Raw genomic sequence first — 22,318 nt, 5'->3', positions numbered from 1 at the left:
CTTCCCTACTGTTAGGTGGGCTGGAGTTGGAATAGAAAATCATATTAATCCTCAATCCAGTGCCCTCCAACGCAAGTCGTTGTAACGACTTGCGTTGTGAAAACCGCGATGTAAAGTACCCCGATCAAAATGATCGCGTTGTACTGTCGTATATCCGCTCTGCTTGATCTTACCTTAATACTGAATCGACCAGCAAGAGAAAAGTAGAGGTTTTGAAGGACGGAGAGCGATGAGTTCACGGTGTAAGGATTCTCAGTCGGCATTATCAGAACTGTTTTTTGGGTCACTCCTTTTTGATGCATCCTTTATTTGAGTCGCTGCCTTCTCATGTGGCCGTCACAGGCTGTCTTCCAGGCTCAGTCTTTGTCTTGGGTGATGCTCCTCACAGCACAGCTGAGCTGACTCTACACACGAGTACCCACAACATAAGAAAAAAGAGAGAGGAAAACTGTCTCCTCTTGCCCCTTCAGTGTCTCGGTACTCTCTCTCCAGTCTCAGGAATGTCAGTAATACACTTCCACTAACTGGGAAAGCAACCTCACCTCCATCTTGCGCATATGACAGGACCAGGGCTTCCAAAAAGTAACCCATATGCCTGTGTCATACTGATTCAACTTCAATGCACACACATGCTCCAACGTACAGGATCTTGGCACTAGGATTCCAGGTTCACCATGAGCTGCAGAACATTTGGATGAATGGGACAGTAGGCTCCCACTCACACAACAAAGGTAAAACAGCTTGGTAGGACTATAATCACTACAAAACATGGTATGCTGCAACAACCACACCACAGGGAAACCTGTGACAGGGACAGCAGTCCTACTGTCACTATGAGGGGTTTGCTTGGCATGCCCCTCCAGGTCAAGTTCAGAATCTCTCATAAGTCAAAGGCACCAAAATCCCAAAATCAGGATAATGGAGAGGTTTATTCTCTAGCGTATAACCGCGCACTTAACAGTTGATTACATCACCTGGAAATAGACTATGAAAAAAATACTCCTTTTATACCCTACAGAAAGACTGTCATAAATCCTAAATGATGGAGTTCTACCGATGTAATGACAAATAGCCCAACTCAAATCTCTATAGATACTCTATAGGCAGATAAAAAGAGGAAAGTTACTCAACATGATTAATGTAAAACTAAGTCACAGATTTAGGCAAACAAGAAAGCATTACGCTCCCCAGAATTTTAGAGCATACCCTTAAAATAGGTGAGGAATCGAGAGTCTCAAACCTGCTACCCATCCTAGCAGAAGTTAGGACTAACAAGAAAGCCACCATATTTTGCATACAAGTGAAGTTTCTCACACATGAAGCTCAGTAGTCAATCTTTATCATAGCCCTGAAAAATGGCACAGGTAGCTTGACATCGCAGCCAGCTTTGTTACTCCACTGTAACTCATCTAAAGAGAATATCCTTCTTACACTCTAAAAAAGAATAAAGAATATTGAAAACACACCTAATTCATTACAGTGGCTCGTTAGAGCAAATATCACTACACTTGCCAAGATAAAAACTTCAAAGAACAAGAGTGAAGCGGTTCAAATGTTTCAGTGCTTCTGTGCTCAATGTGAGTCTGGAAGGATTTTCTGCAAATCACAGGGAGAGAGCAGTATAATTAGCAGCAATGGAATTTCTGGATTGTGCATGGTGTTCAGGATACCAAACTTGGGGTTCCTCTTCAATGCTTGGCAAATGCATGACCTCCTTAAAAAGTGGGGGAGAAGCAAACTTTATAAGTATCCCTATCCAACAAGAAGGTCTGTTCATTGGAGGGTGTTTGAGTTTCCCAATCCAAGATGTTCCACAGCCTTTTCCGGTGATGTCACATCTTTTTTGAAATGTATATAATGGGGGCTTTATAGGAGGTTCTGGCAGGGTGCATTGTTTTCTTCCTTATTTCTAAACTTGGCATAGCCTGGTGGTTCTTTTCTCCTTCCTGATGTCAGGAGGAGCTTAGTACCTGGCTGACTTCTCCAGCACTATCTCTATCTTCTATCAAATCATGGGTGTGCCAAAGTAGTTTTTCCCTTTGTGGGTTTCCCTCCTAAGCGTGACCCTCTAAAGATAGAACAAGTTAAGTTTCATGTATATTATTGCAGGGTGCATCATGGCTACTGAAAGGAGTTCCTTTTTTTTGGATAATTATTAGACCTTCTCAGCATCTAGTCCTTGACACCACTTGGTAAATAAATAAAGTCTTCTTCTTCCACCATTGGCAGATGACGTAATGCCATCCTATCAAACAGCAATGCATTGTCTTTGATCTCTCTTCCTCCTGAAATACAATACAGACACAATGCTATTTTACAGGCAAAGTCAATGGGGTCTAACTGTTAGAAAGTTATGGAGCTACTACTTGTGCTCCTCTTAACACTTTTATCAAAATTACCCTATGGATGTATTGAGGCTACAAACGGTGCCTTTGGTAAATGTGTCCTTCTGACTGTGCAGGACAACATTTGAACTTCATAATAGCATATTACATGTTTTTCATGTTGCAGCGTCTCTGTGTTGATAGAATCTGTGAGCAGCAACAGGCTAAACTCTACGCCTTCTTTTCATTTCCAAATCAAGAACGGACTATGAGAAGGTGGTAACGGCATGATTATTTATTGATAACCTTCATAAACCTGAGTTTGGGCGTCCTTGACATAGTCCTTCATATTCTCCCCCATAATCCTTCAGATAGCTCCTGTGGTTGGAACACCTAGATGACATGGTGAAGGTAAGGAAGAAGAGGTCCACACAGCTGGTTGCAAAGGACAGGTTGGAACTTCTTGTGGGGCTGAGTAGCATTTCTATCGTTTTTTTATTATAATACAGCCAGTTGATTGTCTCAAACCTGCGGCAGAATGCCAGAGTAAAGATTGTGAAAAGGAAGCGCGGAATCAGAGTAATGCTGTATGGAACAGCAGCCATTATCTGCTGTCAAATTTTACACTTCCACATAATGGGTATCCATACCCTGTTTTCAATTAGTCCATTGGATTTTACTACACCTATTTAGTAAAGATCAAATAATGGCAAAGTGCATTCACTCTCCCACCTTTGATGCTTATTTATTTTGTTATGAGCAGGCCTTTTCAGTTTGCCCTTAACTTTATCATCATATCTGTTATTATAATAACATTTATTCTATGTGTATGTCAACTGGACAAATATAGCAGACAATTCCTAATATAAACAATATACATTCTCATGGCTTCCACTGCTTGAGCCTCCCACCGACTGTTTCCAGGTGCTGAAGACAAACTTAATAGAAAAATAATGCATATGTAGACTTTTATATATACGTATTATTCTACATGGGAAATATATAATCATTGATTGGTTTCACTGAGACAAAGTAAATTGGTCTTTAAGCTTGATTGATTAAATACACTCATACCTCATGAATGACTAAAATGCTATAGTTATCTTATGCTCACATACATATATATCCAAAGCTCTTTTATCAATTCCTTGGACACACAACGCTTTGCACAGGTATGATAAGAAGCACACTGTTAAGGAATAGTATATGTGCTACTATGACCTACGTAACAAGGAGTACGATTCACAGAAATCTCAAGATATATGGGATGTACCTAGGCTGTGCAGAAATGTAATGACTAGCTTTACATATACGGAGCCTCAGCTCTTTGAAGATTTCAAATGTGCACAAATATAGAAATAATAAAAAGGAAAAAAAGATTCATTTTTTTAATCTATGGAAAATTATTTACTTGCAATATCTCCCTATAGTACACCCTGGTAAACCATGAAAATAGGGTATAATGGTGCACTTTACAACAATGAATCACTTATGTGACTGAGCGGGTGTTCGCCTCATTTGAATCCATTGTCACCACCCTGGAAAGGTCCTCTTCTGCACATATATGTTACTGTGGAATGAAATGCTACCATTTAATGCAAATCCGATGAGCATCTTTCACATCTAGAAGTCTGTGCTTTGAATCTAACATATCTAATATGTTTATTTATTCAGTGTTTTCAGATCTGAACTTTCTAACTGCGTAGGCTGTGGCATACATGTAACATTTTATCTTCATGGGTAAAAGATGTAAGATCTTCGTTCCTATATAATATGCAAAGATCTACCAATCTACAATAGCATCCTGTAAAGATAGACTGCTCAAATCAATTTACCCTTGCACACAGATACCACAAGTAATAAAAGGGAATGGACTGCAGAGACTGTGTACAACATATATTTATGAAAAGTCTGCATTGAGCAAGATTGACTATCAGATGAAAGCAGTAGAGAATGTTGTAAGCATGCTATCTTTCCCGCACAGTCCTCAGACACTTGAACTGGCCTGCCACATATTAACAAATCCTTATAATAAAATTAATCAGTAAAACTAACATCTTCCGAAATCTTTAACTTTGCTGTATTGTAGGGTATACTTCTATTGCCCTAGCACGTGACATTTAACTTTGAAAAAGACCGCAAAAATAAAATGGATTGATATATGCAACTCCAATCTCTTTTTAGAGATGGCAGGGCAAGATAATACACCACATACTGTAACAAAAAAGGCCACTGCTTGAGTGCTTTTGCCCATAGGCCCCAGACACATTGTTTTCGTTAGAGTACGTTTTGGAAGTATGGGACGTAATACCTCAAAACTATTTAGGGTAGTTTATCTTTAATGTCCATATATAATAATGACTTACCAGATCAAGGGCAGCTGCCAAAATGGATGCGTCCGGAATGGTACCCGGCTCACAGCAGTTTAAAAGGAACTGGAAACGCTTCATGCCTTGACGAATTGCTCCCAGGTTGACCACATTCTTACACTTGCTGCCATCTTGGGTAGAGGCCAGGTGATCTTCATAGCTGTGGCAGCCTGGAAGGGTGGGGAAGGGTGAAGGAGAGGGGGAGAGTGCAAAAGAAGGGAGGGAAAGGGGAACACAACATCTCACAAATAAAAAGGGCTACGAGAAAGAAATAATCCCCCATCCTGTCCTTCCCGCCCTCCTGTGGTTCCAGCCCCCTGTACATTTGTAATGCATGATCTGAGGCTTAGCACAGACAACAACACTCACAGCAGGCAGAGAAACAGCTGGTGGGAACAAGTACAGACACTGACTTTTCCAGGTACTCCACACTCTATTTTGCACAGAGAGCCAGCTACAGGTGCTTAGAGCTTTTAATAAATTATCATATGCCTTGTTCACAAGACGTGTTACCTGGGTCTCCATAAATTCAATCACATATAAACTATTTTAAATTTTTAAGTGAAAGAAAACATTGTCCCATCTTTTTCATCCCAAACACTGTCAATTATATGATTTGTCAAACTTGTCAGTGCTCAGTTTGATCGCTCATAAAGTTGGTGACCATTGTGACTATAAATAAGAGATATAGAAATGTCTTAACAATCAAGCACTTTCACTATTTAGTAACTGAGAAAAGGTTTCAAAAGGTAAACTGATGATCATTTCAACATACCCAGGGATTAGTGATATTCTTATAAGCCCTACTTTCAGAAATTGTCATTCACCGTGATCAGAGTGTGGAATACCTGCTATATGTTTTGCAGATATCTGGTAACCAATTTTGATAGGCCTACCAAGATATTCGCCTCTCTTTCTTTTTTTTAATAAAAACATTATTTGTAAATGATTTTGTTTGCACATTTCTCCATCTTGGTCTCAGTATTTTATCTACATTCATATTTCCTAATTGCTGAGTTTCGAATACATTTTCCAGAAGCTTTAAAATACAAAGCAACACAGTAAAATAGTTTTTCTCTTTGCCAGAAATAGTGCAGACATCTACCTATATTATTTTAAAGTGATGCACTAAACCCTTACATTGAAACAGGCGAGGTCCTATACTGTCACAGAGATGTTATTTTTATAAAAAATGCATAGATTTACAAATTAAAATTAAAGTGATGGTCTTTTTGGTGTGAAAACACAATCCCAAATAGAGCTATAACCCCACTTACACGCTTACAGGCCATCCCCAGAACCCCAAATAATCACTCTTAATATGCCCTCATTGTTTACTGGCTAAATGTATCTCCATTGTCTAGTGAATCTCTTATGTGCCCCTAGTGCTATTTTGTTTCTCAAATCATTAAAAACCCTCTCTCAACTCACCAGACTCTCTTATTTATTTTTATATATTCAACTAGTCACTATTATCATTTACTCAGAGTTAGACTTGATAGGGCTAGCTGTGGCCAAAAAGGCTGTTTCTGAAATGTGGGTGAATTAAGGTCTTTCTCCACTCTTTCAACAGTTAGGCAACACATGCAGGTCACATAATATGTACATCTCTATATTACTCGTATCCTAGAAGCAAAAAAGAGCAAAACAGCAATGTGATATCACCAGCTTCTCTCTGACAGCTATTTTATTGCTCCTTCTGGCATTGAGATGAGTTAAATTTGTGTTTGTTGCCTTTGAGGTCACCGTGGTGTCACCTATCCTCCCTGACTACTTTTTCTTATCTCTGTCATATCTTGGTCAGCACTTTGGTAGCCTTTTCTTTCTACCAAGAGCTCCACTATCCACTCGAGTCTCACACTTGTCAACTTCGGCACCTCTTTCTTGCCCCTGCCTCTTCCTTCCCCTTTCGCTCTCCCTTTAGGTGTTTTCATCTTTTATTGCATTGTCATGCCTCACTGTGTGGCATACCCTTTGAATTCCCCTACCTGTATAAAGGTCACTCCTTGGGTGTGGCGGGCCTCCCATGCAGTCCTACAACTCACCATATCCTTTCTGGACCATTCTTCTAAGTGTCTATGACACACATGATCACATGTTTCTTGGTAAATATGGAGAAATGCAAGGCATTGCAAGTCACTGATATGGCGCATTCTCTCCCGTTCACGCTGTGCAGCGCAACACGTTGTCTTGCTGCGTTGTATTGCGTGAAAGTATGGTAAATCTGGCCCCAAGCCTGTCCCAGATTTCATGAATGCGGTTTCAAGTTATATTTTTTTGGAATCCCACCTGCAGCAAGTTCCTTTGTCTCTGCTGAGAGTGTTCGCTGGGTTGCTGGATAATTCAAGTGCATGTTGTATGGTTAATGGCTGCTTTGTTATGAACTGCCCAGTGCCATACCTTTTGTGCACTGCTAAAGACTGTATGAGATTTTATGCCTCCTTGTTTTCCGATCTAAAACATGAATACCAAGTTGTCATTATGGAGCTTCACAAAAGCATGCTTGACTTCAGGCAAAAAGACTAGAAGGGCCAGTTAAATAATCCTCAGTTCCAAACAATATGTTACAGTCATGATTCTGCCAATGCAGTTAGGCACAAATCTCTAGTAGTGAGGAGGAGCAAGTCCCCCTCATTCATAAAAGAGAGCACCACTGAATAGATTCAATGCTTGGATCCACCAGATGAGCACCACAGAGATTGTCGGAAACACTGATTTGATCACCCCAACAGCCACCTGCCTCATGACAATGGCAGACACATTGCTGTCTTACTGTGTTGTGTGGAGCTTGACACCAGCACTACAGAGATGCAGGATGTCATGGACTCAACTGAAACTTATACTGTACTTTGCAACCTGATATCATCCAGTTATTGTTGAAAAGGTGCACCAAAGTCTGCATTCTCTCACTGAGCAGATACAGACTAGAATGTATTCTGTACAAAAGTGCTCCCAAAAATACAATTTCTGCACTATGTTTTTCCTTTAAGTGACAAGCCTGGATGTTAAGTTTGCACTCTTCACTTCTTTAGTAGCCAGCAAATGAGGTAAGAACAGATGTAGAGGATCAGATCAGTGAAATGAGCTGCTCCTGATGTCATGCACTCAGTAAAGACTCGGATGGTCTGACATTGTAAGGTAGCACGTGGAACTAACACTGGTTGTATTGAATGAAGATAGTTGTTTTGATTTCCTGTTAATACATTTCTTGAAGGTCTGAAGAGGACCAGCTTTATTATGGACATAGGTTTGTTCATCAACAAGGAGTGGCTCACAAAATCATTACATTGGAAGTTCACGGACCATACATCAGTGCGCTTTGGTTGTGGTCCACGATTGGTGGTCCAGCTATTTTGGAATAGTTCTTAAACTGCCAATAGGTGGCAGTCATAATGACACTATTGGCATTAGTCTAATCAGGTAATTTGTGGGCGAGCCTGGTACTTTATATTCTTCTTTATCTTTTTAAGGATGGTGTGGATAAAAAAGGGAAAATCAAGGATAGCAAAAGTTTCATCCTTGGGGTGTTTCAGAACATGCATGGTATTTAATGATTTCAGTGGATTATGCCTAAAGTCATACACACACCATTTATTTTCTCTGGTCTCATCAAGAGGTTTAACATTTTAATCACTCACCATAAGGAAGTGAACAGTTCCCATATAGATTTCGGGTTGGTAGTATTTTACTCATTAATTTTCAAAACAGTAAGGGAATGCAATTCTGAACGTTTAAACACTTACTAATGTTGAAAACGGTATGTTAAAAGCAGTTAATCCCTGTCTAATCTGGTTTAAACAACTGCAGCATTATACTTCCTGCACTTAGGTTGACATACACTATTAAAAACCCTAATTTTTCAATTCTGTACTTAATTGTGTGGTGCGTGGATAGGAAAGATGGCGACAGGACATGCCATTAGGGAGCTCTGTAACCCTACTGTCGAATTCTGTCATTATCCTGCCTTCATCGCACAAGAAATGAGACATCTGCCCCTCGTGTTCCTGCTGCCCCCTCCCCCACGGATGGCTGCTGCTTAGGGGTTCCCATCACTGGGAGGAAGTTCCAGGTGCTGTGGGAGACGTTGAAGCACTTGGGCCTACCTTGGCAAACACGATGTGCTTGGAGGGCACTGGAGCTCCTCCTTGCCACTTCCTACCCGATGGTAAATGCCTACCACTTTGCGGGTCTGGCAGACCCCTCTGAACTGCCAAGGCCTTCTTTTGGGGGTTTTGATCCTGCGGAGCTGTGCCCTCACTGGTAGCGTACCTGCATAGGGCCTGGATAGGGGCTTCTAGGCCGGGCTCTGCGCACCCCCGGTACGGCCACCGGGTGATAAAACAGGGGTGCTCTGGGGGTGAGTGATCTGGGGGTGCAGCTTGAGGCCTCGCCTGGACCGGGAAGGAGTGTAGCCTTCCGCTGCCATATCGGGCCTAGCGGACCTAAGGATGTCTTTGAGTGCCTGCTTGTAGAAGAATCAGCACAGGGTGCCACCATCCTGACTCCCGATGAGACACTCTGCCCCGTTTCGTGGGTTGCTGGCCTCCCCGTCTGGCCTAGTGGGGGTCAGCCATGCTTGCTCCTGGACCTTGGCCTCGGTGTGATGAATGCGGGGTGCCCCGAGACCCGCATGCTGTCCGGCTGCCCATCTTAATGATGCCCAGTGAGAGCGGTGCACCCCTGTACTGTAGGCCTTGTTAGGCCGGTGTGACGAGCGGGGGAGCCAGTGGATCGAGCTGAGGCTGGACTGCCCTCACGAGCCCTCAGCGGGCTTGTGGTCACCACAAAGGCACTTATGATGGGTTGCTAAACATGGAGCTGGCACAGGGCATAAAGTCGAAGTGTTCCTTGGGCTTTAGATGTCCCTGGGAGCTGCTGAACCTGGCCCAGCATCTCCTTGGGAACGCTCAGTTATGATTCTCCTTTACCCTTGTCCAGCCTGCTGGCTGTGTGTGGTACGGTCGGCCCTGTTGTGTTGGTGCTGCCTGGAGGAGCCCCTCTCTGGGCCTGGATGTGCACTGGAGGCCTTCCTGCGGTGCTCACTGGGGGCACGGTGGTGCTAAGACGATGGACTGGAGGTGAGAACTCAACCTGGGAACTATCTGGCTCCTGTGTTTATTGCTCTCCCCCGGCTTTGCACTGGACAGTCCCTGCAGCAATGTCTTGCTGTCTCCTATTCTAGTTATTTTTAATTTGAAGGGATCCCTCCTTCAGACTTGCGTCCACTTCTGCTGTGCTGGGCGGCCTTGCTCACACTTACCTTTTCTTTGCCATCACAAGGCAGCTGGAATCTAACTGGCGATATCTGGTCACAGTTCTTCTGCACAACGTTCTGTGAGACCTTATGTTGGTGCTCTGGCCTTTCTACTGCCCTCCTGCTAGCAGCCGTCCTCGCGTTAACATTGATCCGTCAGTGTTGAGAAGTTCATATGTCCGCTTCTGCACCATGGGTAAGGATAGAGCCCAGGGACACCCACAAGATAACACCATCAAGCAATTTACCACAGCTCGCCAGACTACTCATAGGCTCACCTGCCTGGGTTGGTCTGAGACACCTGAGAATTCACCGGAGTGGCAGAAAAGCTATCTGTGGTTCTAGAGTAGAGCTGGAGGAGCAGATAGTGTGTGTCTTATTACGCAGAGTGACGGATAAAGTGGATACCACTGAAACCAATATAACATCACTGCAGGACGAAGTGCGTCTATTTAAGCAGCAGGTCTCCCAAATGTCAGTTGTCACACAGTCCTCCAGTGTGGAGGATGGTGAGGTCCACTCGCGCCGAAACAATGTATGGCTGGTGGGCTTCCCTGAAAGGGCTGGTGGTCAGGCTAAAGAAAGGTTTTTGGACGATTGGGTGAGGCACGCTCTGTGCCCTAGAGACCTGTCTGATTTTTTGGGAGAAGAAAGGGCACACAGAGTGTTTGCCTCCATTCCCCCTTTGGGGGCCACAACCCAGGGCCCTCATCCCTCGAATCCTGAACTATAGAGATAGGGACGCTATCTTGAGAGCTGCCAGGGAAACTGCAATCTCACAATTAAAAAATCATGACATTGCAATTTATCCAGATTACACACAAAACATGCAAGAACAGTGTAAGTCCTTTCTGGAATTCAAGACGAAGCTGCAGGAGATGAACATCAAATATATGCTCCTTTAACAAGCCAAACTCCGCATTATAGCTGCAGTAAAACTACACTTCTTTGAGAACCCTGAAAAGGTGTGGTCCTGGTTGGGCATGTTGGACAGGATCCAGGCACGCACTCTCATTGGTGCGGACCCCTTCCACACCTGCACGAGGTGAGGAGCGGGTGGTCGCACCAGAAGTGGGTACAGAGTTCTCCTGAATATGCAGGTCCCGTCACACATTGTAGTCAGAGAAAATGGCACCATGGCCATTGCTGATGCAGAATGCTTTGTTGGTGCCTGATACATTGATGACTGACAATCATCCAGGTGGAGGGCACTCTGATACCCCATCTCAATGTAGTGACATTGTACCTGAGACTGTGACTCCTTGAACTATTTGCCTTTATTTGTGTCTGATTGGTACGTTTTGTTCACTAACCTCTTTCTCAGACTGTGCCGGGGACCTCTACTGGAGATTACGGCGCCCTCGTGGTGGATGCTCTGGGGTTCTCTTTTTCTTTGTGTTCTGCATGGTGGTTTGTACTCTTTGATTTCTAGTGGGGGGGTTGTTATAAGTTTCAGTTGACACGTGCTGGTGTTCTTTGGGGGTTGGTTTATGATAGTGTATGTCCTAACAGATCGATTCAATTAGACTTTCATGATAATATACGCATCCGTGGTGGGGAAAAGTTCATGCGGGTTCTGATATTGTTGACCCTTGGGTCTTTGTCATGCTGTCGCCAGGGTGGTCGTGAGGGGGGCCAGCGAAGCCCATTCACATCTTGAATAATCCTAGGTAGGATTGGAATATGTAAGTTCATCATCTGGAATGACAGGGTCTGGGTAACTACACAAAATGTTATAGATGTCTCTATTTTTATGAGAGGCATGCTGCTGATATCTCCTGCTTGTAGAAGAAGCATCTCTCTGATGCAAAAGCTAGCAAAGTGCACAAGAAATGGAGATGGCAATTCTACTCCACTAACTATTTGACCTATTCCAGTTCCGTCCTCATCTGGATCAAAAACACAAAAATAATGCCCACACCCTCCTTATTAATTATAACTCTGTTATTTCAGTTGGGGCCAAACAATACTTCATTATTTTTGGTCAGGTACTTTTATTTATACCAATCATTTTAAGTTTTTTAGCAAAAATTCATCTATTTTTTAGGCAGAAAAGTGATACATATTAACAAACACTTGAATCGCTTTTTACACATATATATACATATTATACAACACAAATATATTCACAAATCAAAACAAAGAACATCCAAATAACATTAGACATTAGACATTTCAATTATCATTTTCTCTACCAAAGCTCTACTTCAAGATTATGCAAGACTACGTCAAATGACAGGAACATTTGAATTTGTGCCTATTTCCAATGTATACTTAACATACTAATTTGTTCTTGTTGATGTGCCGACGCATTTCAAGTTCGGGGAACAAGTTCCCAAACTCTCATCAGGGCCTTGTAAATAATCTGTATAGGATACAAGAAAACAATAAAGTTTCATTGAAAACCTGTACGCCTCTTGTCTACCCTTATTCTTGATTCAATAGATACCAATTGTACCTGTAGTTTGTAAGTCAAGAAGGAAATATTTTCGTAATCCTTTTTAAGGGAATGCAGCGTTATTACTTTTCATCTGCACCGGGCGGTGTGGGGAGGACTTGTCAACAACTGTTGTTCCTATATTTAAAAGTGAAACAGACTGTCACTGCCAAATGGAGATATCCTAGTGCGATATCCAAATAACATCAATTGTCACGTACCTCGTCTCTTTTATCAGAATGTATAGACGTGACGCTTTCAATGTTCGAAATTTTAATTTATATATGGACACACCTGGCCAAAAAATTAGAATTGTAATAGAGTCCATATTTTCACACAGAATTACATTATTCAATTCCTACGTTAAAGTCCTAAATTTTAATATATTGAGTAAGAGCGTCGTACCTGTTTTTTATTTACACTCGGCGTGTATCTTTTATCCTTATTCAAATAAATGCCTTGTTTTCGCTCAGGCAAATTGCCTCATTTTCGTCCGTGCGGAGCGACCGCTTATGTTAACGCCAAGCTGTTTCTGTAAAGATGTAACAAGTGCAGAAGGCGATGTTTTAGTCTCGCTCATTTTTAGACTCTAATTAAAAAACTGGCAAGTTCTACCACTTACCTGAAGGTACGGACTCAATGCTCAGTAACCTTCTTCCACATAACGCCGGAAGCCGTCTGACCGGCCCGCGTTGTTGTGGCATCCATTTTGTATTGCATTGTGGGACCAGACTGTGCGCATGGGAATTGTGGGAAACGTAGTTTTTCATGTTAATAACCCGATTTGAATATGTGTGTTCGTTTTATTGATTATGTAAACAGTAAATATCGATCTAAAACATTTATATGGCAACAGTGTTTCAAAAATAACAAAGTTGGCAATACCGGCGAACAGTTGGTTCTATGAACAGCTTATTCATTAGAGAATAGTTACCATCATACTCTAGATAATTTAGACATACTGTTAAGGCCAGTCAATGTGCTATTAAACTTCAAGATGAGGTATGCTTCCTTTTGTAGCAACACCTTGTCGACATCAGCAGGGCGCTGTGTGTTACTTATAGTAAACAGTACGGACCATTTGAAATCGTTTTTATTGTGGGACTTTTCAATGAAGTGCTCAACCATAGGAGCAGTTAGCACTTTCTTTTTTATGCGTGATTTGTGTTGGCTTATACGTAAATTAACTTGTTGGTTAGTCCATATGTTGAAATTCATTGCCCTCGATGGTGTTGGGGCATGCAACACAGTTGCCGCACCTGTGGTGGCCTTCCAATGGTTTCATGTTCCAGAGTGAAAGGAGATCATGTTTTGGTTTTGGCTTTGGAACATGAAACCATTGGAAGGCCACCACAGGTGCGGCAACTGTGTCGCATGCCCCAACACCATCGAGGGCAATGAATTTCAACATATGGATGTGAAATGGAAACATTTGAGCTTCTCAAACTGCAGGACAAAAAATGTAATTCACGTAATAATTTGCCCGTGTCAAAAGATTTACATGGGGAAGACTAACCAACAAGTTAATTTACGTATAAGCCAACACAAATCATGCATAAAAAAGAAAGTGCTAACTGCTCCTATGGTTGAGCACTTCATTGAAAAGTCCCACAATGAAAACGATTTCAAATGGTCCGTACGGTTTACCATAAGTAACACACAGCGCCCTGCTGATGTTGACAAGGTGTTGCTACAAAAGGAAGCATTCCTCATCTTGAAGTTTAATAGCACATTGACTGGCCTTAACAGTATGTCTGAATTATCTAGAGTATGATGGCAACTGTTCTCTAATGAATAAGCTGTTCATAGAACCAACTGTTTGCCAGTATTGCCAACTTTGTTATTTTTGAAACACTGTTGCCATATAAATGTTTAGATCGATATTTACTGTTTACATAATCAATAACACGAACACACATATTCAAATCAGGTTATTAACATGAAAAACTACGTTTCCCACAATTCCCATGCGCACAGTCTGGTCCCACAATGCAATACAAAATGGATGCCACAACAACGCGGGCCAGTCAGACGGCTTCCGGCGTTATGTGGAAGAAGGTTACTGAGCATTGAGTCCGTACCTTTAGGTAAGCAGTAGAACGTGCCCGTTTTTTAATTAGAGTCTAAAAATGAGCGAGACTAAAACATCGCCTTCTGCACTTGTTACATCTTTACAGAAACAGCTTGGTGTTAACATAAGCGGTTGCTCCGCACGGACGAAAATGAGGCAATTTGCCTGAGCGAAAACGAGGCATTTATTTGAATAAGGATAAAAGATACACGCCGAGTGTAAATAAAAAACAGGTACGACGCTCTTACTCAATATATTAAAATGTAGGACTTTAACGTAGGAATTGAATGATGTAATTCTGTGTGAAAATATGGACTCTATAACAATTCTAATTTTTTGGCCAGGTGTGTCCATATATAAATGAAAAGTTCGAATATTGAAAGCGTCACGTCTATACATTCTGATAAAAGAGACGAGGTACGTGACAATTGATGTTATTTGGATATCGCACTAGGATATCTCCATTTGGCATTGACAGTCTGTTTCACTTTTAAATATAGGAACAACAGTTGTTGACAAGTCCTCCCCACACCGCCCGGTGCAGATGAAAAGTAATAACGCTGCATTCCCTTAAAAAGCATTACGAAAATATTCCCTTCTTGACTTACAAACTACAGGTACAATTGGTATCTATTGAATAAAGAATAAGGGTAGACAAGAGGCGTACAGGTTTTCAATGAAACTTTATTGTTTTCTTGCATCCTATACAGATTATTTACAAAGCCGTGATGAGAGTTTGGGAACTTGTTCCCCGAACTTGAAACGCGTCGGCACATCAACAGGAACAAATTAGTATATTAAGTATACATTGGAAATAGGCACAAATCCAAATGTTCCTGTCATTTGACGTAGTCTTGCATAATCTTGAAGTAGAGCTTTGGTAGAGAAAATGATAATTGAAATGTCTAATGTCTAATGTTATTTGGATGTTCTTTGTTTTGATTTGTGAATATATTTGTGTTGTATAATATGTATATATATGTGTAAAAAGCGATTCAAGTGTTTGTTAATATGTATCACTTTTCTGCCTAAAAAATAGATGAAATTTTGCTAAAAATCATAAAATGATTGGTATAAATAAAAGTACCTGACCAAACGTAATGAAGTATTGTTTGGCCCCAACTGAAATAACAGAGTTATAATTAATAAGGAGGGTGTGGGCATTATTTTTGTGTTTTTGATATTTACAAGGGTCCAGCCTACCCCCCGTCCCGCTTAAGGACCTAACTCCCTTGGGTTAAAAAGTCCTCATCTGGATAGCACCAGGGGTCCCATTCACCCTTATTTTCAAGGAGGCTGATATCGAGGGGCATTACCTCCTGATGCAGGACAGATTAGATGGTATGGACATAGCACTTGTTAACACTTACAAACCCAACATTAATAATGGGGAATTTTACTCAAAAATATAGGAGGCTATCTCTCTGGCACTAGACTGCTTGTCCTGTGGGCTGGCAACTTCAACTGTTTCTTGAACAGAGAGCTGGATAGACACTCTCTGAGGCGTAACACTAAACCCAAGATGACACATTTTCTGCGCAAGGGTGTTACCAACAAGGAACTATGAGATATATGGAGGGACACTCACCCCTCCTTGAAGGAATTCACTTGTTATACACCTACCCATAACACTCACAGTAGATTAGGTTGTATTCTATTGACTGACTCCATGGGGGAGGACTGTATCTGCGGTTACTCACTTGTTCCGATACCGATACCGTTCTCCTGCACGGTCAGGAGAGGGAACAAGAACCAGTAGCACACTGGCTGTAGACTCCCTCTGGAGAATCCTTCAGGATGAGGAGGGCAGGGAGGCATTTGCAGGGTGGCTCTCAGAATATTTCAAGCTCAATTGGTCCACAACTCATTGTAGATCCACTGAGTGGGAGGCAATGAAAGCCATGATTCGTGGGCGGTGTGTCGGACTCTCTTGTGGCGTCAGAAGCATGCTTCAGGTCGAATTGTCTCGGGGAAGGAGGAACTGGCACACTTGCTATGGCTCTCATCGGATTGTCTGGCTGGTCGGCTGAGGGAATTGGAAGCGAAGCAGCATGTAGCGTAACTTGGGACAGACTGCCACAAATACACATTAAAATCATACCACAAACTTCTCCAAAAGGAGGGTGTCAGCTCTTGAGAATATTTGTCATGGATCCACAGATTGGAAACTCCTTTCTCCCCCATACGTCACCTTTAGGCTCCACAAGGACATGACATATACACGCAGAGGGCGATAGTTTATGTTTTCAAAACCTATTTTGAGCACGCATATCCCATCCACACCCTCCCAACCTGGCCTATATATATGCATTCCAGACTAACTTAGCACTTGTCTGCTTGGACAAGGAAGCTGCCCTGGACCTCAAGGCCGATCTCACTTTAGAAGGACAGGGAGCTTGGGATACCTATCGAAGATCTGCAATGGGCTAGAATGTGCAGCTTGGTGAAGTTCATTTCGAGCAATGCCAGAATCACGTTCACCCACTTTCATTTTCTTCACTGCATTTACATAACCCTGTTAACTCTCCATAAGATGAACACATCCAGACCAGGGCATTGGCCACACTGGCAGCACCCTGTTGCCTCTTTTCTATATTTGGCATGGAATTGTCAGCGGGTTCATGCATTTTGGAAGGATGTGGTTCCATGGGTGTCAGCAGTCGTAGCTATCCCATGCCTAGCAGACCCCACCACTTGCATTATGGGAGACACCTAAAAAAAAGAACAAGTCAGAAAATTGTGTTTAAATTCCTATATCCGTTCCTGCTGCTGGCAAAACCCCAAGTGGCAATCGCGTGGATGGGAACTGAGGGTCCTAATCAGAACTGTTGGGAGGGGGATTTGGCTGAACAGGAGGTGGCAGAGGATATTCGGCTCAAAATGTGTAGACATGAAGACAAACTGGGAGAAGAGCTCGCGTCCTGGGGAGAGCTGCTTGCCGATTGCCTAGACCCTTGGCTCGCCCACATGGCAGAGGATGATATTTTGTCTAACTCCACCAATGCTTGATGTTTATGAGATATGACCTTTGCATATTTGTACACAGTATGCCGATTAGGTGCAGGTATCCATTACTGGGCATCGCCTTATGTACATTACTCCTCCCTGCATTTGTATGTGCACCTTATTTATTTATTCATGTTACGACTCCCTGTGACGTAATTGTGCACAGAATTTGTTGCTGTCTTTTAATAGCTGAGATAAAACGAATTGTACGCACCCAATAAAGGATGCCTTTAAACAAAAGAAAATGTACTCAATTGTAACATTTTATAATTGTAATGATTCAAATGGAAAATCAAATTGTGCATATTTGCAAAATTTTAATGAGTAAATGACTGGGAACATAATAGAATCAGTAGGCTTTACATCTGGATTGACTTCCTCAGTGTAAAATGAGGAAGGAAGCATAGAACATATACTCTTTCCATTTATCATCAATCTGGCCATCAATGCAAATATGTTTACTGTTCCCAAGGCCGCAGTCTACATTTTCTTCAATTCAAGGAACTTTTAAATCATCTTACGGGGCCTCTACAATGGTGGTGCTGTTGCTATAGGGATAAGAGTATCCTAGGAGGATCAGGTGCTAAAGCAAGGATTCTGGTACTAGGAGCTAGGGTTTTAGTATAATAGGGGTGACCCTATTAACCCCTTACTTTGTGATTGTAGACCAACCACATACAGCAATTGCAATAGTCCTGTGCACACATATAATCAATATTCCACAGCATATGTTTGGTATATAAGACAAAAACAAAATCCGTCTGTGATTTCCTCTGTTCCTTTAATGTGTGTTGGCACAGAGAACAGCCAGCTGACTGGTGTTTCGTCTGAGAAAAAAATAATCTCTGACTCTTCAGTGCTCGAGTCACAATGGACGGTGTATAAAATCCCTGAACCGGTGATAATTCCAACCCGGTTGGGTTCAATGAAAATTCAATGGAAGGTGATTACCGATCATCAGGCAAGTATCCATAATAGAATAGACGTATCATTAATCAAAAGGCATCTACATTGGCTGGATAAATGGAGAGTAAGATAAGGTCATCAAGTGTAGATGTGCGGCTACAAAGCCAATAAGGGGTCGACAGGAAAAGATAACTCCTTCGAAAGTAACGTCGAAGACCGAAGAAAATTGAATCCGGTCTTGGATGACACGTGTACGTGTCCTTTATAACATAGATACGGCGTGGACCCCGCGTCTCAGCGATGTCAAACCAGTGCGAAAGTGAGGATTCTGGTTGTAGAGCAGGAGGTAATGTCAGTTTGTGGCATGTATTTGTAGGTTGAGACTTTGTAGAACGGCTATCAGATAGGTTCAGAAATCTGTTACTGGTTGTGGAATTGGGTTTGGAAATCCTTAGTTAAGCAGGTTCATCATTGTCTTCAAGTTTAACAGAAAAGCCACCCAAACTTGGATTATTGGAGGCTGTAAGTAGATATGGGGGTGCTTAATCTTTATTTTCTACTAATTCCTCACCTCCTCCTTCCATCTCCTCTATGTCAATATTTACTTTGGGAGTTCAAAAGGAACATTTATTGGGAGGGGTATGGCTATAGTGCAAAGTACACATTCGAAGAAAGGTTGCAAGAGATAGACGCTGAAGATATTGAAGCTGTAGTCATTGTCAAGGATGGGGTTTGGTGAACAAAACCGTAAATAAGGAGTCTATTACAGAAGGCCTTTCCATGGAGTAAGTCACTGTTAATAGTTTTGTCAATGAAGATGATGGTGTCTTCACTGTGGTTGTCAATATGGGGAGTTTTGCTGACAAGGAAGCTGTGGTTAAAAAGACGACTCTTGCATTTGACAAATATTTGGTTTAATCTGTCTGGCATCAGAACAGGCTTTCAAGGAGGAAACAAGATAAGTTAATACAGATATCTGTAGAAGTGACAATGAAGGTGTCTTCTCAGAAGAAGAAGAAAGCCTAATTTTGAAAAGAATCCTAAGTCATGTAAAAACCTTTGAGCTTTTCTCCAATGATGAAGGAATTTCCACTTTTTCTTTTGTGTGTCTTTTTGGTCACTTGATCAGAGAAGCTGAAAAGATACTTGTGAAGAATTATTCCTCAGAAGAATTAGATGACCCCCTACACCGGAAAATACCAGCCTTCTGTGTCTATGTCTCAAAGTTTTGTAGAAAAAGGAATGACAAATGTCACCGTCTTCTGGAATAGAGAGCTTCATCATTAAGACTGCTTGACAATATCTTTTTCGGGCCACACTTTTTAAGGAGAGATTTCTTACATTTAGATGGTTATCAAACGATGATCACAGAAAGAAATTGGTAAACACTATAAAGGAGATGAAAAGCTTCCCCTGACACAGCTAACTATTGACACGCCCCCTAGAGAAGATAAGGAGGGTTGTCACGCAGATGGAGATTTCCTCTGAGAAAAAAATAACTTCCCTATGTTTCTTACCTGAATGATGAGCCAGATCATCCTGGAAAAAGCCAGAGAGCATTCCAACCCGCTTGATTCTTTTTTGTTGTTGAAATTTGTATTGAATGCAGTAACAAACTTACATACATCACAGTTTTTAGTGTCAGCAGTTTTTCTTTACATGTTGACATATTACTCAAAAACAGTGAAGTAAAACCCAAATCAAATAGTCAACACACAAAAAGATCCCGAGTTGGGAGAAGGGGGGCCTTCCTCATATGTTCACTGTCAATACGGTGCGCCCCTCAAGTTGAATAGGGCACGTCTCATCTCCTCTATACAGTACCATGGGGGGTTCTCAGAACTAAAAGACAGTTTGTGTCCTGTCTAACCTGAATACAAAAGTGTAATACACTACGGTGACCGTACAGTGCTGGGACCCAGCGGGGGATATAGGTTCTTCAGTCCCTTGCTGGAGCCCGGAAGAGGAGGATGGAGAAGGCTGCTGTGCCAGCTGCAGGTTATAGCGATAGATATGCCATATATCTTTGGGTCGTGAGGACGGGGGTTGAAGCGTTGCATAGATTTCTGTTTGCATATTGCAATATGACATGCTACGAATCCACATGTCTTTCGTGGGACCAATTTTGGTTCCCCAATGTATGGCAATTTTTTCTTTTTGCTAGCAACAGTGCTATGGCGACAAACTTTTGGTAACATAGTTTTATTTATAATACTGTCTATTCCTAGCAAGGCCAGCTTTGGGGAGGGGGGAAGCGGAGTGGAGATCACGTCAGAGATCACTTGGGACACATTGACCCAGAACGTGGCTATCCTGGAGCACGTCCAAGTCACATGAGCAAAGTACGCCGCCAAGGACTGGCATTTGGGGCAGTTGGGTGGCTTAGTAGGGTCATACTTTGTCAGTTGCTGCGGTTTAATATATGTCCTCTGTATGAACTTAAAATGGAGGAGCTTATGCCAGTGATTGAGAGATACTCTTTGTGTTTATTCATGACAACAGGACAATTCTTTATCAGTCAGCGATTGGCCCAAGTCTTCCTCCCATCGTCGTCGTAACCCCCTTGCTCGAGCCTGCTTAAGTGCCAGACATGCCCAGTACAACTTAGTGAACAAGTTGTCCCCTTCTTTGTCAGTTATAAGTAGCGTAAGTGGTGTGAATTCTAGAGGTGGAGATGGAAACGTAGAGATGGTCGAGCGGAGTGCCCCGAGCAGTCTAGTCGCCATTAATGTATCCATATACGTCAGTTCATAGTGTGTGGATAGGTCTGTCATAGTTATTGCCTGTCCATCTGGGAATAGGGAACCAAGGGTGCACAGCTTCAATTTGTTAAGTGTACATTGTACCACCATTTCAGATGTAAGTGGTAGAAGTGGGTTTTAGTGTAGTGGAATCTCTGGAGAAAATAAGGATCCAGTACCCAGCATTCGACTAAACCTACGCCAGGCCCAGCATGTGGTAGATAAGGGTTGAATATCTTTAGGGACGAGTGATATACCCTGTGGAAACAATGCCCCCAAGGGAGTGGGGGAAGCCAAGTACCATTCAGGTTTAGTGTATGGTATGTGGGCGTCTGGGTGGAACAATGATAGGCAAACGGAGCCTGTGCGACCTGATAGGAAAGGTGAAAATCTGGGACTGGAAATCCGCCACGACTATAGGGGAGCGTTAGTTTCCCATGCTATCCACGGTCTGAGCCGCCCACCGCAGACCAGCCGGATAAGCAGACCTCGCAGCTGTGTAAAGACGGCGTTAGTGAGTGGGATGGGTATATTACCAAAGAGGTATAAGAACCATGGTAGGACATTCATTTTGATAAAGGCGATACACCCAGCCATAGAGATTGGCAGCTGAATCCATCTCTCAACTTGAGAGCTAAGTTGTGTGATTGCTGGGCCGTAATTACGCGTATGACTTGTTCCTTACTTTTGAGTAGTATAATGCCAAGATATTTGGTAGTATTCCCCGCCCAGTGGAGTGGCAGCTCCCCCTCCCCTGGAGTGGCAGAGTCAGTGATTGTAAACAGCTCCAACTTATTGCAGTTAATGCACAACGCAGACATGGCACCAAAGCGATTTATTTCATCAATTAAAGGCAGCAAATTTGTGTTAGGGTGTCTAATGAAAAGCAGTATGTCATCCGCGTACATAGACATTAGTAGGGGTCCTGATTGAAACTGGAGGCAGAGAAACAAGTGTTTTTCCTGCAGGTGTCTGACCAGTGGGTCCCTGTCGGGTCCCACGTGAGATATGAATCAGAGGTGATAGGGAGCCATTCACCTGAATCCGAGCCATGGGGGGCCACATATAATATCGCAATCAGTGGAATCAAATTGACCTGGAGGCCTAGCTTGCGTAGCCTAGCAATAAGAAATGGTCCCTCCAAGGAATCAAAAGCTTTCTCCGTGTCGAGAAGAGCTATCGCCGAGGGAATGCACAGTTCCATTCTATT

General features: G+C 42.4%; 1 protein-coding gene across 1 annotated transcript in view; it reads right to left on the bottom strand.

Moving 5' to 3' along the window:
* Positions 1–22,318, bottom strand: part of UNC80 (unc-80 subunit of NALCN channel complex) — a 2,761,828-nt gene that overhangs the window by 1,771,276 nt on the left and 968,234 nt on the right. The window contains exon 21 of the mRNA XM_078680564.1: positions 4,691–4,863. Coding sequence (XP_078536690.1) covers positions 4,691–4,863 — 173 coding nt within the window. The remainder of the gene's footprint in view (positions 1–4,690; positions 4,864–22,318) is intronic.

This window comes from Lissotriton helveticus, chromosome 3_1 (assembly GCF_964261635.1).
Source record: "Lissotriton helveticus chromosome 3_1, aLisHel1.1, whole genome shotgun sequence".
Taxonomy (NCBI): Eukaryota; Metazoa; Chordata; class Amphibia; order Caudata; family Salamandridae; genus Lissotriton; species Lissotriton helveticus.
The sequence above is the reverse complement of the archived record's forward strand: the minus strand, read 5'-3'. Positions and strand labels throughout refer to the sequence as shown.